The following is a 15,561-nucleotide window of genomic DNA, read 5'->3' on the forward strand; positions in this document are numbered from 1 at the left end:
GCGGCGGCGACCCCCGCGCGCTCGGCGGTTGCCGCGCTCGGGAGCTGTTTGGCCCCGCGGAGGCCGCTGTAGCGCCGCGTTGCCCCGGCGACCGGCTCGGCGGTGCGGGGGCCGGCACCGTGCGGGCCGCGGGGCAGCGCCGGGCCGGGGCTGGGCCGGGGCCGGGGCGCTCACGCCGGCCGGGCGACGGGGGTGGGGGAGCTGCGCCGCGGAAGCGGGACGGGGGCGGGGAGCGTCACTGCACCACAGCGGCCGCCCGTCCCGCCTCCCGGGGTGGGAGGGCAGAGGCGGCAGCCGGGCACCGCGGCGGGGGGGCTGCTCCGCTCCGCGCCCTGCGCCGTCGGCGAGGAGCGAGCCGCGCGGCCCGGGCGCTGCGCGGAGGGGTTCCGCCGCCCCCTGCCCGCGCCCCCCCCCCCGGGGACGGGGCGGCCCGCGAAGGGGGGAAACTTGGCTCGAAACTCCCCGCGGCCGCACCGGGCTGCCGGGGGCTGCGGGCGCCGGCCCCGCTCCCTGCCCGCCCGGGGCAAGCGGGGAAAGTTTCCCGGCAGGAGGCTCGGCGGGGGCGAGCGGCGGCGGGCGGCCGGTGCCGCAGTGTGTGCGCTGAGGCGAGGCCGGCGGCGGGTTCCTGGCGGCCTCCCGGCGGCAGGAGGCAGGCGGCTGGCGCGCTCGGAGGGGGTGTTGCGCCGTGTCGGTCCTGCCTCCTTCAGCGCGATGTGAGAGTCGGGGAGAGCAGCGGTTGCCAAAGGCTTTAGGTGTTACATGCATCCAATAATCATCTTCTCCAAAATGGATTTTAGTCAGAGCAATTTATTTGGATACATAGAAGACCTGCAGGAACTAACTATTATAGAGAGGCCAGTACGCAGGAGCCTGAAGGTATACACTTCAAAATAGAACGATGCTTTAAAATCCATTTGAAATTGTGTCTGTTTTATTTATGCACAGCTAACTGAATAGGCAGTTTATTTTTCACAGCACCAGGATACTAAAAATTGGGTTTGGTCATTTTGGAATAAGCAGTCTCGAATTCTATAAAGCAGGGGCTTAATATTTTCAGTATAAGAATATTAAGATGGAAAAAAAATAGACTAACTTAGTTCTTTAGATTAATTCATATGTGACTTGTTTATACTTTAAGTGATTAATAGTGATGGTGGCTGACATGGAACTGTACTTCTGTTACATTCCATCTTTTCCTGGTGAAAGATTTATTTGATTGAATTTGAAATGTTGGCTAGGGATTTCAGGGATTAAATTCAAATTACTTTTGGAACTATCCCTGGATATGTGGGGAGGAAGGGGTTGTTTTAAGAAGATTAAAATGATGAAATAGTAAGGCATTGTAAACTCATAATCTCTATTTCACGCTTGACAGACACCAGAAGAAATAGAAAGATTGACAGTTGATGAAGAGCTCAGTGATATTGAAAGGGCTGTTTATCTCCTCAGGTATTTCCTAAAATATTACTGTGAAACATTGCTCACCATCATGATTACATACAGGTTTTTTTATTGGTGCTTTACTCTTTATTTTCTGTCTTTCGCTAGTAGTTTTTTTACTTTCTGCTGCATTAAACATACAGGCAGGATAAAAATAGGTACTGCATTTTTTTAAAAAAATGCATAGAATGAGATGCTTATGTACGTGTATAAACATTTCTGAGTTTCTAATATGGCCCTCACCAACACTGAGTTGTACTTCATCTTCTTTTTGCCTGCAGTTGATTTTGCAAGATTCCCTGAGTGTTAACATTAATAACACCAATCATCCACTGACTTCATATTCACCCTAAGGCATGAGCAGTTACCACAGACTGATAACAGGGCTGTTTGAGCATACTGTGTATGTCTGGGCTTTCAGAAGAGAAAATTTAAGAGATTAGTTTTACAGTCCTTGGGAAATACTGTAGAAGATACTATATTAATGCTTCCCCGTGTTCTGTTTTTCATCTTACCTCCTTCTTATTCTTTATTTATTTGCAGCTACTTGAATAACTTAAATTTTCATAGTTTGAAATACAGATCTTTCAACTACTGTGTAAGTCATCTTCGAGAGTACAAATGTTCTGAGGGATTTTGATTTGAATATGCATTTTTAAACAATACCTAGTAATTGGAGAACCAGCTGCAGCTCCCTCTCAGTTTGCTTATTCTGCTATTTTAAATGCTCTTCTAGTCTATGCCTGTCCTCAACGTTTCTCTTTTTGGGGTGCATGGCATTATTTTTAGGCAAGTATTTTTGTCCACTGATACTACTTTTGATACTGAGTTTTGCTTATGTTTTTTATTAATGCTGAGCTTTAATAAATAGTGGATTTTAAAACTTGCTTTGGTAATAGTTCCTGTAATCAAAGCAGTCTGTTGACTCTAGGGAAATTCAGAGGAAACATGCATGTGATGTGTATCATTGCAAAGGATGCATATAAATTTTGGGTTTTACCTCACAGCAGTCATCATAGTTTAATTTTTCCCCCTCTTTCCCTGTGTGGCAGCAAATTTCTTTGCTCTTTTCCCAATTAAAGATCAGGTTTCCAGCAATATGTCTTTACTGGATCATTGCCTTGTTAAAGGGTAAAAGGTTCCACTTCATATCTTTCATCTTAATAATTGCTTTTCAACCTGGCCTTGAACTTCTCCCAATATCTTTATCTGCTTTCTCTCTACTTGAGCAGCTGTTCTGGGGACATAATATTATTTTCCTTGTGATGAAGTGTTCATTTTTGCCTCTGCATTATCCTCATTGCTGAAAGGTAGCTTCAACTCTGATAAACTTCTTGTAAGGCAGTCACTTGCTGTTGATTGTCTAGGTATGTTAATACAATAATCCAGTGGAAGCTTTTGGCTGTTCAGTAGTGTATTACCTTCCCTGTACTGAGTGGAGTATAAGCAATCAGAGTTGAAAAGCTGCCTGTAACACAGGTAGTATGCTCTATATAATGTACAAAGGTATGTAGTTTTGGCTTGTCTGGTGTTTTTTAATCTATTATAATACAATAACCCTGCCTGTTCCTGTTTGACAATGTCAGTCTGGTCTTTTCATGCCTCGTTTTCTCACATGGATGCATTATTTACCGTCCTTCAGGTTGTCCCTCACGTGGGACTCTCCTTGATGTTATCCAAAACAACGCTGCATTTTCTGAAAATCCCACTATAAAAATTGCTTTGGTGAGATTGAGATGAATTGTTAATGATGTCTGTGTTGTGCTCCATTTGGAAGGGATGAGGTATCTCCGTATACGTTAAAAAATACGCAAGAACAATAATTGAAAGCAAATCTCTTACTTTAAATTCTACACATAGTATCAAAATACTTAATGTTATGTCACATTGTCTTTTATATTGTCACTTATTTATGTCACCCTAATCTGCAAGTTGGAGATTTTTATTTTACTGAGGAGGGTATCTTTGGTGTTGCACAGTACAATGGAGCTGACTAATACTGAGTGAAACCTTTGTATGATACAACAAAGCTAATGTTTACTAATTATTCCGTGAAAGTGCAAGAGTCCTCACATTTTAATGGCGTTCATTTTGAACAAAAAAGCCCAATCGCTTTCTTCTCTTTTCGCATCTTCCTTTCCCTACAAAAACTGTCCCAACTTCTCTCCTCCCCACGCTTGAACTTGGATACTCTGATCTGCTTATATGCAGAGTTGTATGTTTAGTAGACACTTCCTTTTTCTAGGTTTCTGCTTCTGAAGTCTTTTACTATTGTAGTCTGAAAACAGGTACATTGACATCATAGTTGGAGAGAATAGTACAGCCTTTTACTGTCTGAGGTTTTTGGTGCCTGAATAGTGGGTTGGGTTTGGTTTGGTTTGTGGCTTTTTTTTTTTTCCTTCTTCTTCTTTTTTCCTGTGACTGATTCTTGATATACTGTGTGTATGAGGAGGTATTAATTTCTCAACTCCGATCAGTTTCATCAGTTCATTCTTCTCTTTTCACCTCTTGTATTACTTCTAATTTGCCAGTAATACTATGGAAGTTTCTGACATGCTCTTTTATTTCTTGATATTGTAAACTTATTTGTTTTGCTCATCTAGTATGTATTTGTATCCATCTAATGATTATTTTGTATTTCCACAATATCTTGTCTGCCTCTGTCTAGCCATGATGTATTGTCATAGATTTTGTAAATTTCTGTTCATTATCTTCTCCTAAGTATGACATAAATCTATGTCTACCAATGTTCTTAGCACATGGGAAGTACATTTCCACATTAATCCTTTTTGAAACCTCAGTCTCACAGGAATGTGGCTTCATTTTAATTGGTTTTCTATTGTTACTTATCATAGTTTGGTTTTACATTCTAAAGTGCTAATTGTAATTTTGCCAGTCCCAACAAGTTTTTATATTTGATTGTTATTTTTAGGGGATGACTTTTATTTCAGTCTCTCCTTTCCTGCCAGTGCTATTCTTCAGATAACTATGTAATGATGTAGACTGACAAGATGATCTAGCTATAGCTAATAATTTTTAGTCAGATTAGTTTTCAGATGAATCAACTCCCTGATACAGAAACAGTCATGCAAGCAAAAGAAAAGGACTCAGTAGCTCTCCTGGTGGCCAGAGTCACTTTCATATGACAAAAGCATGGGTGAACTTCAGCTTTAGATGATTGTTGCCCAGAGTACTCAGTTTTAATTAGGTAACATTCTGCAATTAGATTTAGCAAGTTCTAATTTAATAAGAATGCGGTAACAAATTGGATTGTCATTTGTTGTAATCTCAATTAACCTTGATTCTGGTTGAGGAACTGGGCTTCCTTAGACCAGTTTGTCAGGGATGTTTATGAATTTGCCCTGGAAATCAAATAGATTATGGTACCTAAAGATAGGGAGAGGCATCTAAGTATCTAGGATCTGTTTTAGAGCTTCAGCCTGAGTGCTTTGGGGGTTTCTGGAACATCTAACTGGAGTAACTGAAGAGTTGTATTCTGACTGTATTTTGGATATTGCTGCACCAACAGAAGAACAAGGAGAGCAAAATAGTTATGTACATCTCAACCATGTTGTTTTCAAGATTGATGGCTTATCATAAAATCATCAGCAGATTAAAAGGAGCTGCCAGACTTCGCACCGAACCAGCTGAATGGTTTTCATTCTGCTTCAGGGCATCATGACCTCTACCAGGACAGTGGCAATAAGCAGCTTGGGGACAGTAATTTTTATTCCTGCTATGAACTTTTGCCTATAGTCTTACTTTCTGTGTTAGCTGATGTTTGATTGCTGTTATTACTTATTTTTATTTGTCTTACATATTGGCATACAGCCAATAGTAAAGTATGTATTCTTTATCTGGTTTGAATCTGGTTTGGGTACAGGGGTGCTGACTGACATGCACGTTGTAGCATGGTTTGTTTCCTGAGGACTTTTCTGATAGATTTTCCTCGGGGTTTTACATTGTTGTGTGTATTGTATTATTTTGTATTCACCTACTTTTTGTTTATTTGTGCCTGCTTTATGTTAAAGCTTTCAGGCCTTGACATTTCTGTCATACTCAAAATAACAGGGTAATAATGAGTTATCAAGGTGGAAGATTGAATTATTCACCCTTTTAGGAACATACTGTAATTTGTTTTTGGAGTGATCCTATCTCTCAGTTTAGAAAACAAAACAATCCTCCTTCAAAACATTTAGCACAGTTTTTGAAGACACAATAGATACTTTATCAAGATTGGAAAGAATTCAATGCCTGTAAAATTAGCGTGTCTTTAAAAAAAAATTTGTACTTTATTGTAGCCATTTGTGATTAGCTAGAGTATTCTCAGATTCTAAACAACTTTTTATACATTATATGTTGTTAATTGTGAGTGTCAAAACCACTAACATTACAAAGATTTAAAAAATTTTTCTTTCTAGTTTTTAGTCTTCATCATGTTAGTTTTGGAGGTTGTAGGTGCAGGCAATGCACCTTTGAATTTAAATTGAACCGTTCATTTAAATGTAACTTTAGGAACTGATTTTCTAATGTACACATTGTGTCACTTTTTCTGTGTTACATAATCCTGAGAACTGGCTTCTCTCTTCCAATTATACAGCTTCTGAATTTATGGTCCCAATGCATACATAGTATACCGAAAGATCCAGCTGTCATGCTAAGCACATTGGAAGATAATTCTTCCAACTATACTGGCAAGCTGTAATTACTAACATAAAAAGTATTTCTTCAGTCTTTCCCCACCCTCCCCCCTGTATTTTATTTTGTAAATAACAAATTTTATACAAGTTTCATTCCTGATTCACTTAATTGGACAGATGAGTTGCTTGACCTTGACTCAGTTGCACAAACAAATGAATATATATGAAATTGATTCTTTCATCTTAAAGTGAAAGGTGTACCTGTAGTCTTCTGAAATGATGCCAAGTCACATGCTTTTTATTAAAATTTGGATTTATGCAAATACTTTGGTTGATCATATTTGCTGAGTTGAAACTACAGCTGGGGAACCAGCTCTAAGTGTACAGAGCAGAGTTCATGTAGTGCTCTGAGAAACCTCAAAAAAAAAAAAAAGAAAAAAAAGAAAAATTTACATTTCAGTTTTCTTTCTCTGGCCACAATCAGTGCAGGAAGATGGCAATGCCAGTCCTCTACCCATTCTGGTGTTTGTGCTACATTTGCCCTTGTGCCTGCACAGTGCATTGGGGAATTTGTCTGAAGCAAGCCATGAAAATAATGGTTAGTTTTGAAACAGATCAATTGTGTGATCCAGGACTTTGTGCAACTGAAAAAAAGCCCTGTGTCAGCACAAGAGAATTGGGAACAGTGCTTGAGAGTGGGTGAAATGGCTTTGAGACTTACATTTGGCTGCTTTATGGTATTCGTAAAGCTATGGTTTCCTGTTGTATAGTTTTGCAGTCAAGCTGAATGAAGCTCTTCCTATATCAGAAAGAGTAGCTCTTCTCTCCTTCCTTACATAACTGCGTGTTACTGATAAATTTTGTGTGCCAGCACTAATGCTATTGCAGCCATGCAGTCTCGGTCAGATTAGGGAACAGATGCTAATCCTAAGAAATTTTTCAGGTACTTGCTTCCAACAAAATGTGCAACTGCATGACTTCTTGTGCTACTGTAAGCGGGAGCATGAACAGAGAAGTCACAGCTGGTACAGTACTCTCCCATCAACAGTAGAACAGATTTAGTTCAGGTTACTCTAATCTTGAATCTGTACTTTGTATCTGTGAAGTCAAATACTGGTTGAAATGATCAGAGAGTATAAAGTATTAGCTGTAGTGTATTTAATGAACCCTTTGACATTAAATGGACTTCTGGAAGTGTACATGAGAGCTGCGATGTGTGAGATCAGTGGTAGCTCTTCCTTCTGCATTGCTTAATTCTCCTCTGGAGATGTCAATTATATTTATGTTTCAGAGCATCTTTGTGCATGACATAATAAGGAGAAACTAGGTAGCTATGTAGATGCCTTTTATAATAGTTGTAAACACAACTGTATTATAGTTGTAAACACAACTGAAAGAACTGTGAGTTTTCATAACTTCTAAAAATTGTTTTCTTGCCCTGGTAAAACCTTATCATGCTCTCCTAGAAAAGATCTACATAGGAATATCCAGCTACACATTTACAATGTTTCTTTCTTTCTACATGGCAAATCCCATACAGCAATAACATGTTGCCCAGCAGGGGACTGAGTTTGTTTTGTTTTTGTTCAGATGAGCACTGGCATTTAATAAATAACTTCAACAGCTGCATAGTTAATTTTGAGATGGCACATACAGCAGCAGAAGTAGGGAGGTGACAGTGCCCTTGTATTCTGCACTGGTGAGGCCACACCTGGAGTGTTGTGTCCAGTTTTGGGCACCTCAATACGAGAGAGATATCGAGGTGCTGGAGTGAGTGCAGAGGAGGGCAACGAAGCTGGTGAAGGGCCTGGAGAATAAATCCTGTGAGGAGAGATTGAGGGAGCTGGGACTGTTCAGTTTGAGGAAGAGAAGGCTGAGGGGAGACCTCATCACTCTCTACAGCTACCTGAAAGGACATTGTAGAGAGGCTGGTGCTGGTCTCTTCTCACAGGTAATTAGTGACAGAACAAGGGGGAGCGGCTTTAAACTCCAACAAGGGAGGTTCAGACTGGACATTAGGAAAAATTTTTTTAAAAGGAAGAGTGGCCAGACAGTGGAATAGGCTGCCCAGGGAGGTGGTGGAGTCACCATCCCTGGATGTGTTTAAGGGTCGTTTAGATGAGATGCTGGGGGATATGGTGTAGGGGAGAACTTTGTAGAGTAGGGCTGATGGTTGGACTCAATGATCCCAAGGGTTTTTTCCAACCTGAATGTTTCTATGATTCTATAATTAATGTATAATAATTCTTCTATGTATCACCTTCCTTAAAAAACTCCAAGTGTTTATAACAACATTTTGTACTTTTAAGGAGCTCTTATGCTGGGTCAGTATTACTAATTTATGTTCGTATCCTTTACCTGATTTGGGAACAGATAATAGTATTACGCTAGTTTATGTTAGGACCTGGGATGCATCCAGTGGAAACTGCATGAAGACGTAGATGGGAAAATGCAATGTTTTGTGTTAGAATACATCGAAGGTGCAAACTCCTCAAAGAGTAGGCCAAACTGTCCATTTATGGCAAGCATGAGAACACTTTCACGTGATGGTGCACTGTAATATGACTGTCATATGCTAGTGACTGAAACAAGTGTCTAGTGAATTTTCTTGCAAACCCCTTCTGGTGTTTTGAGGACTATTTTGCCATAGGCATGGAGAGCCCTTCACATGTCATGGCAAGATGCTTCCATGGCCCTGCACTTTATTTGTTGCTGACAGAGGGAAGAAGCAGCAATTAGTACTGGTCCAGCTACTCTTCCCCTAAAAGCAGCAGTAGATATTTCAGTTTTGTGAATATCAGACTAGTAGTGTGCACCATTACCTGTCCCAAAATGTGAGTACCTGTCCCAAAAATGTGAGTACTTTAAGACTCTTCAGAATAATGATTCTTAGTGCTGATACACCACATTTTTACATTCAGAGCTCTTTTAGATACTTATCAGAATTTCCACAAAGTGAGGCAGATAATGATAATGATCCATTATGTATTGGTTCACATTGCTGCACTTTGTAAAGTTTGAGTGAAAGGAAGTTGTTTTACTGAGGTGAAATTTTGATTATAATTTAGGGACTTCAGGAACTAGGACTTCAGGAACTAGGACTTCAGGCCTGGGCCTGTGTCTGTGCCTCAGCTGATATGCTATGACAGGAATAATTTGGAATGAGACAAGAAATAGCTTCACTGAGTTTTAAAATTAATCCTGTTCTCTGGGGTATACTTGTAGAACTGTTATATTTAGCTATTTTTAGAGTTAACTTCAGTAATATTAATGTTTTTGTCTTTATCTAACCAGCTGGTAGTCTAAATGCCAACACTGTGGTAAAGTTACATCGGATCTTTGTCAAGACTCAGACCCCCAAAGCTTTATGTCACAAGATAGAAACCAGGATTATTTCATCACTTAAACAGAAATTTTTACACCGTGAAGACAGAATGGGAATGTAGACAGTTCTTGAGATTAATATGAGGAGGTTTCCATTATTCATGGAGAAGTTCTTCTGTGTTGGTTGGGGCATTTTATTCAATCTTTCAGAAGTTCTCTTTAGGTCTTGAAAACAAACAGAAAAGGAAATAGGAAGGGATTTCTATAGTGAGGATTTCTATTGACAGAGTCTGACAAAACCCATATTACAGCTAAAGAGCCAACTGTTTAAATGATACACAATTGTAGGACTCTGTGTCTGAAAAAGAAGATCGCTTCAGATTCCTAAAACTGATGCCACAAGTGGCATTTCTAACCAAAGACAGAGTTATGTCCTCAGGGAAAGATTTTTAAAGATAGGCTAGTGATGCAAAACTAGAAAGAATCTTTTCATTTGAATATGATAGTGATGGGAATGCTATATAACTGAGTTTTCAAAACTCACAGTTTGAGAATTAATGTGTCACTGGCATTCTTACATTTTGATTCCCCCCTTACCCATCCTAGGTTGTGTATGGGTCTTGCCATTCTGAACAATAATAGTATCTTTTGCAGGCTTTGAAAATAAGGGTTCTCTAACTCTTACACCTCAGTCTGTTAAAACTAGTTTTAGATGGCTATCACCTTCACTGCAGCTGAAGTCGCTTCTCTCCGTGAATAAACTTGCTGGTGTCATGGAGACACTTTTTGACAAGATAGAGTCTTTCCAATTGTATGTTAATTCCCTATAGCCTATCAGATGAACACCCCTGTCTACAGAAGAAAAATGTCATCTTCTTTATGAGTCATAATAAAACAGAATGAGAAAAGAGACAAAGAAGCACTTGGAAACTTCTGCTAGATCTCTTAGATACATCTGTCTGAGGCATGCTTTATTGCCTCTGGCTGATACTTTTATACAAGCAGGAAGATATACCAGATGTTTCATATCCATGTTATTATTTGAATAGACTCTTGATGATGCAGGTATTCTTATTTAAATTCTACCTTTTAGCTTCTTTTACTTTCGAATAAATGTTTTTGCCTGTTCCTGTTTGCAAAGCATTACCCTACAAGGGGTTAACTTTTAAGTAATAAAAATATCAGGCTCTGGATATATTCCTGCATCTCTTGGTAGCGGTTGTTTCAGGAGCAGTTTCTTTATTCCGTGTTGCGTGTCTGTGGGTTCTGAGAATGTGTACAACTCTCATGTGCAGATGAGCTGAGTCATTCTTTGTCAGTCGTATCAATTCACAGCAAAACCGAGGGGAATTTCTATTTCTTGAACCTGTTTCCAACAATAATTAACATCTTGCCCATCTATCCCTACATACTAAGGAATTTTAGATACCTACCCCTTTCTTAACAGACTCTGTGGACAGACAGTACTTCTTAGTCATTGTATAATTCCAAAATTACGCATTCTTTGTTTACAGAAACATGCTACAGTGTGATTTTTAGCCCCAGTGATTTCTACTTTGCTGTTCTTTCACTCTTCTTAAATTTGCTATAGCATAATAAAGTCAGGTTCAGGCTGTCTGTAAGGAGGGATAGATGAACTGACATGAATGGAATTATATTAATTTAAAATGTGTGTGAATCCAAGCTGAGTAGAGTAACTAGGGCTTTTGTTTTACTGACTTTACTCACAGTAGCCAGGAAGGTATTTTATGTCTTCAAAATTTTTTTTTAAACATACATTTTCTGGAAGATCATGTAAATAAAGGTGACCAGCATCACCAAGTCAAAATAATGTATAATGATGAAGAAAGACTGAAGCTTCAAAGAGCATAGTCTTATGTTCTTTGTAACAGGGGAAAACCAAAAGTAATTTATACATTCTTCTCATCCTTACCCATTTTTCAGTAATCATCCAGTTTAAGAGAATTTTTCTGGCTTTGCAAATAGATCAATGCAGACATTTTAAAAACCTATGAGAAAAATGCCTTAGGAAAAAGTTAAATCTTCCACTTGGAAAAAAAAAAAGATTTTTTTTTTCCCTAGTGTATCTTAAATCAGAATGATATAATTGGGTTTTATTTTTTTAAATGGCAATGCACTGTAACTTTGAATAAAATTGCCAGAGTTGCACAGAGTTTTATGTGGCAGTCCAGGAACATGAGGAAGGGTATAAGCAGAAAGTCTTGTAGCCTGTATTTTGGGTTTTTGGTGGTTTTTTTTTTGCTTATGAGAATAGCTTTACATACAAATTGTCAATTATGTCCCTGTTGTACAAATTGTCAATTATTTCCCTAGTAAAAAGCTTTGAGTCCACATTTCTTGAAGTAAAAACAGTGAATTAATTTGGATAGTATCAATTAGCTTTCCCCCCCAATGGCTGTTGTTGAATAACAAAAGAGAACAGCATTAAGCACTGGAGCCATCAGCTTATGCTAAGATTATACAGAAGTTGTTCAAAGCTGCCTGTATAATTCCAACACATTTTCCTTTACGAGGTGGAGAAGAACAGGGAAGTTGGATTCAAGCTGTGTTGAAGCATTGATAACTCAATTGATATAAACAGAGCTGCACAGTAGGAGAGAAGCACTGTTGCACTCAGTAATACCAATACATTTTGCTTGCAAGGGTTATGTCTGCAAAATGGATGATTTACTGTTTGCCTGTGCTGCATCAGAACTCCAACTGACCAGCTTGTGGTCTGACTTTCCAAAGTAGTATATATTCTCTATTTCCCCCCCTCCTTTATCCTTTTTCTTTTTTTCTTCCTTCCACACACCCTCCAACTTCTGTTATCAAGAGTATATTGAGAAGGCTAGATGAGGGACAGTAAGGCAATACTTCAAAAATGCTAACTTTTTTTTTTTTTTGTAAATATGAATTAATTGTGTTGTCTCTGACAGAACAGACATATGTAAAAGAGAAATGTGAAAGGCATCTGCTTTAATATACATCTTTACATGTTGATATTACTTACATTGTTGTGCAGGCCTGCATGTTGGCTTTAAATGTTGACTTTAAAGGGAGAAACAGAAAAGATGCCATTTTCACTGCTGAAATTGTAACTGAGCTTTTTGAGGAGGAGGATTTATGTCCATATTAAATAGCAAAACATGAGTCACTGCCTCATTGCTGCTTGCAACAAAATTCTTCTGTTATAAACAGTTAATCTCCTTTATGTAATTTCATTTAAAAGTTCAGGATTAGGATACCTATTTGTCTGCCATTTTGGGAGCTAGAAGTTATTTAGGGTAGAGACTTCTATTTTTATTTTTACTTTTTTTACAACTGCTTCAAGTGCTAACCAGATGAATGGTGACAAAATTAACATGCTTCTTTAGTGCAGGTTTTAACCCAAGAGTACGTCTGTTTCCTCTTATCACCACGTAAGACCAACTGTAGATGCATTTTAAGGGTTACTTGTAACTTCTTTTGAACCTTGCATGCCTGTTGTATTACACATGAAGAAAATACTTGCACCATGAGTTTGTAATAAATTATTAGGTGCATACTCTTAAGGGCAGATAAATACACTTGTGTTTGGATCACTTAAACTGTCCCACCTATTTGAAAGCAATGTGTTAGAGAGTAGATAGATCAATAAAATTAATATCCAGATCTTTGTATCTTACTTATTTATTGCCAATTCTGAAGGCTTTAAATATTTGCTTTTCCAGCGCCTCATCATACTTCCTGATTAAATGAAGAAGAAGATTTTTATTTTTTAAATGAATAATTGAAAAGGCAGCTTTTGGATATATTGTTTATAATGCCCAACACCTATAAGCTGAAGAAGATTTTAAGTAGATTTTAGTAATTGAGTCATAAACACCTCAATGACCTAACATTTTACGTGACTTTTGTTGAAGGATGCAAGTGCTAGGTATTTTTTTTATTCTGTTGCTCCCCCTTTTTGAGCCCAACATACAGAAGAGTGATTTTATTTTTCCCCAAAAGCTATTCCTTGCATGTGCATACATCTTATTTTCCTTTTATTTGCCGTCATCCCTATGACTGTGGGTTTGTCTTAGGCTCATTATCTTCAGAAGACTACACACCAAATACCAGTGGACATGGTTAGTGTGACACCTGTAAAGACTACACTGGCCCTGTGATACTCGTCAAGAACTTTGCAGTTCTGGATCACTGAAATAACATTGATAATCTTAAGTTCTGTGTGCTGTTTTTGAGGTAAAGTCTACCTGTAGATATCCATTTGCATTGGTGCCATATCAGATACCTAATAAAAGTCTAATTTATTAAAATAATACATTGTGTTAATATTCCACAGTGAGTTTAGACTAAACATTTTCTGTCCACACCTTTTAGTGATCAGTTAATTCTGTTCGTTTTCAGTAACAAACAAACCAAAGGTAGGGGAAAATAAGTGGTGTTCAAATGTTATTGTATCAGTGGTTGCCTTTTACCGTAATTTTTCTTTTTCCATGTTACTTTTGTTTCCATAGAAAGATATTGATACTAACATGGTAAACAGATAAGCCAGATGTTCTGTGTTTAATACTCGTATGCTGCGATGATTCTATGCAGTTGAGTATATTTGACACACATTCAGATGAAAGAGATACTCTTTTCTTTCAGAGATTGTTCTGAACTAATTTTAGTAAATGTGGGTGGAATTACTGGTAAATGCTTTATTTATTCTTTCCATTGCAGAATGTCAAACTCTTTTTGAGATAATTGTACTGTTAGAAATAATTTAAAATATGAGTATGGTAGGAAAAAATAGTCTAACAAAAGGCTAAGATCATTGTAGTGATTTTGAAAGTAGGGAATGTTATTGGGATTATAATTACCTGAACCTAGTTGGGTAGGCAGGAGGATTCTGATGCTGTGCTCATAATAATTTTAACAGGGATGTAAATACAGATGAATTATCTGTATGTATAAGTCATTTAAATCTACTGTTTGAAATTATTCTGTCATCTGGAAATTTGCAAGACTTGTGTCATCACTTCAATTTGTTTATTATGTTAATTGTATTAGCTGGTTTGATTATCTGTCCACTCCAAGCTGTATGTCGTCAGTGGAACAAAGCTCACGTATTGCTGGGAGACATAACTCTGACTCTTCATTTTAATTAAGTGGCTGAATTTTATCCTACTTTCCAAAGTGAACATTAATCAAGTAAAACACTTTTTTGTTTGACAGAACATGAATCAGCAACGACTTGAAATTGAAGTATTTTTTAGTTATTTGCATGTTTACCTCAGAAAGCTGCCTTTAATCTATGATTGTTTCTGATGGATGAGAAAGCAACACTGGAGTTAGCTGTTTGACATTGTATTGCTGATGCATGTAACTGCTTCAGTCTGAAGTAGATGTCCCATACTACTTGAAAACATTTGAATAATGAACAGAAGGTGAACAAGCAAGGCTTTCCACTTTTGAGGTGTTTAAAAGCTATCTTATACGAGGTTTTTGTCTTTGTTTTCTAATTATTTTTTTCTTTTGAGTCACCAGGTCCTTTGAGTTTGACAGCAATAATTTGGTAAAAATGTAGTGTTAACTGGTTGAAGTCCTTCTGAGGTCACAATCAGATTTCCATGGTTGGGAAGAAAGACCTGCTTCTTCAGCTAAAGCTTCAAAAGGGTTTCTAAAATTTCAAATGTATTTTTCAGTGCTTACAATTTTACTCCCCTATTTTTCAAATTGAAATACAAACAGTTTATGTTATTGTATGTGATATCTATCTACTTAAAATATCTCTATAGATATATAGAGATATTTCTGTTGCATATGGGGGAAAATGCTCTGAGCAATGGCTTCAAACCCTTGGATTCAGTCTCCTTACCCTTTTTTATTTTTATTTTCCTTGTGGCTTTTCATTCATTCATTCATTCATTCATTCACTGTACTCATACACTGTACTTTCATTCATTCTGTACTCAGCATTCTTTACAGTGTCTCTGCTGGTCTCTTACATTTGCATTTTCTTTTGATCCAGTCTGTGTGGTTTTGAAAATGGATGATTGACTTGTCCAAAGTATGTTTTATGCACCATTTGTCTGTGTTATAGCAGTTGATGCAGCAACTTAGATTTTGTTGTTCTAGATCTTATAAGCCTATTCTAAAAAGTTTGAATTTTTTGAAAGAGGGCTTA

The 15,561-nt window shown here is 38.2% G+C and overlaps 1 protein-coding gene across 3 annotated transcripts in view; it reads left to right on the top strand.

Moving 5' to 3' along the window:
* Nucleotides 1–314: 314 nt before the first annotated feature.
* The window catches only part of PPP4R4 (protein phosphatase 4 regulatory subunit 4), a 75,125-nt gene continuing 59,878 nt past the window's right edge, over nt 315–15,561 (top strand). For 2 of the 3 annotated variants that reach the window (XM_074908592.1, XM_074908593.1), the window contains exons 1-2: nt 315–876; nt 1,376–1,449. In XM_074908592.1, coding sequence (XP_074764693.1) covers nt 760–876; nt 1,376–1,449 — 191 coding nt within the window. In that variant the 5' untranslated portion in view covers nt 315–759. Of the gene's footprint in view, nt 877–1,375; nt 1,450–15,561 lie in introns of those variants that run through there. The other variant, XM_074908594.1, reaches the window with a different exon arrangement.

This window comes from Athene noctua, chromosome 6 (assembly GCF_965140245.1).
Source record: "Athene noctua chromosome 6, bAthNoc1.hap1.1, whole genome shotgun sequence".
In the NCBI taxonomy this organism is placed as follows: domain Eukaryota; kingdom Metazoa; phylum Chordata; class Aves; order Strigiformes; family Strigidae; genus Athene; species Athene noctua.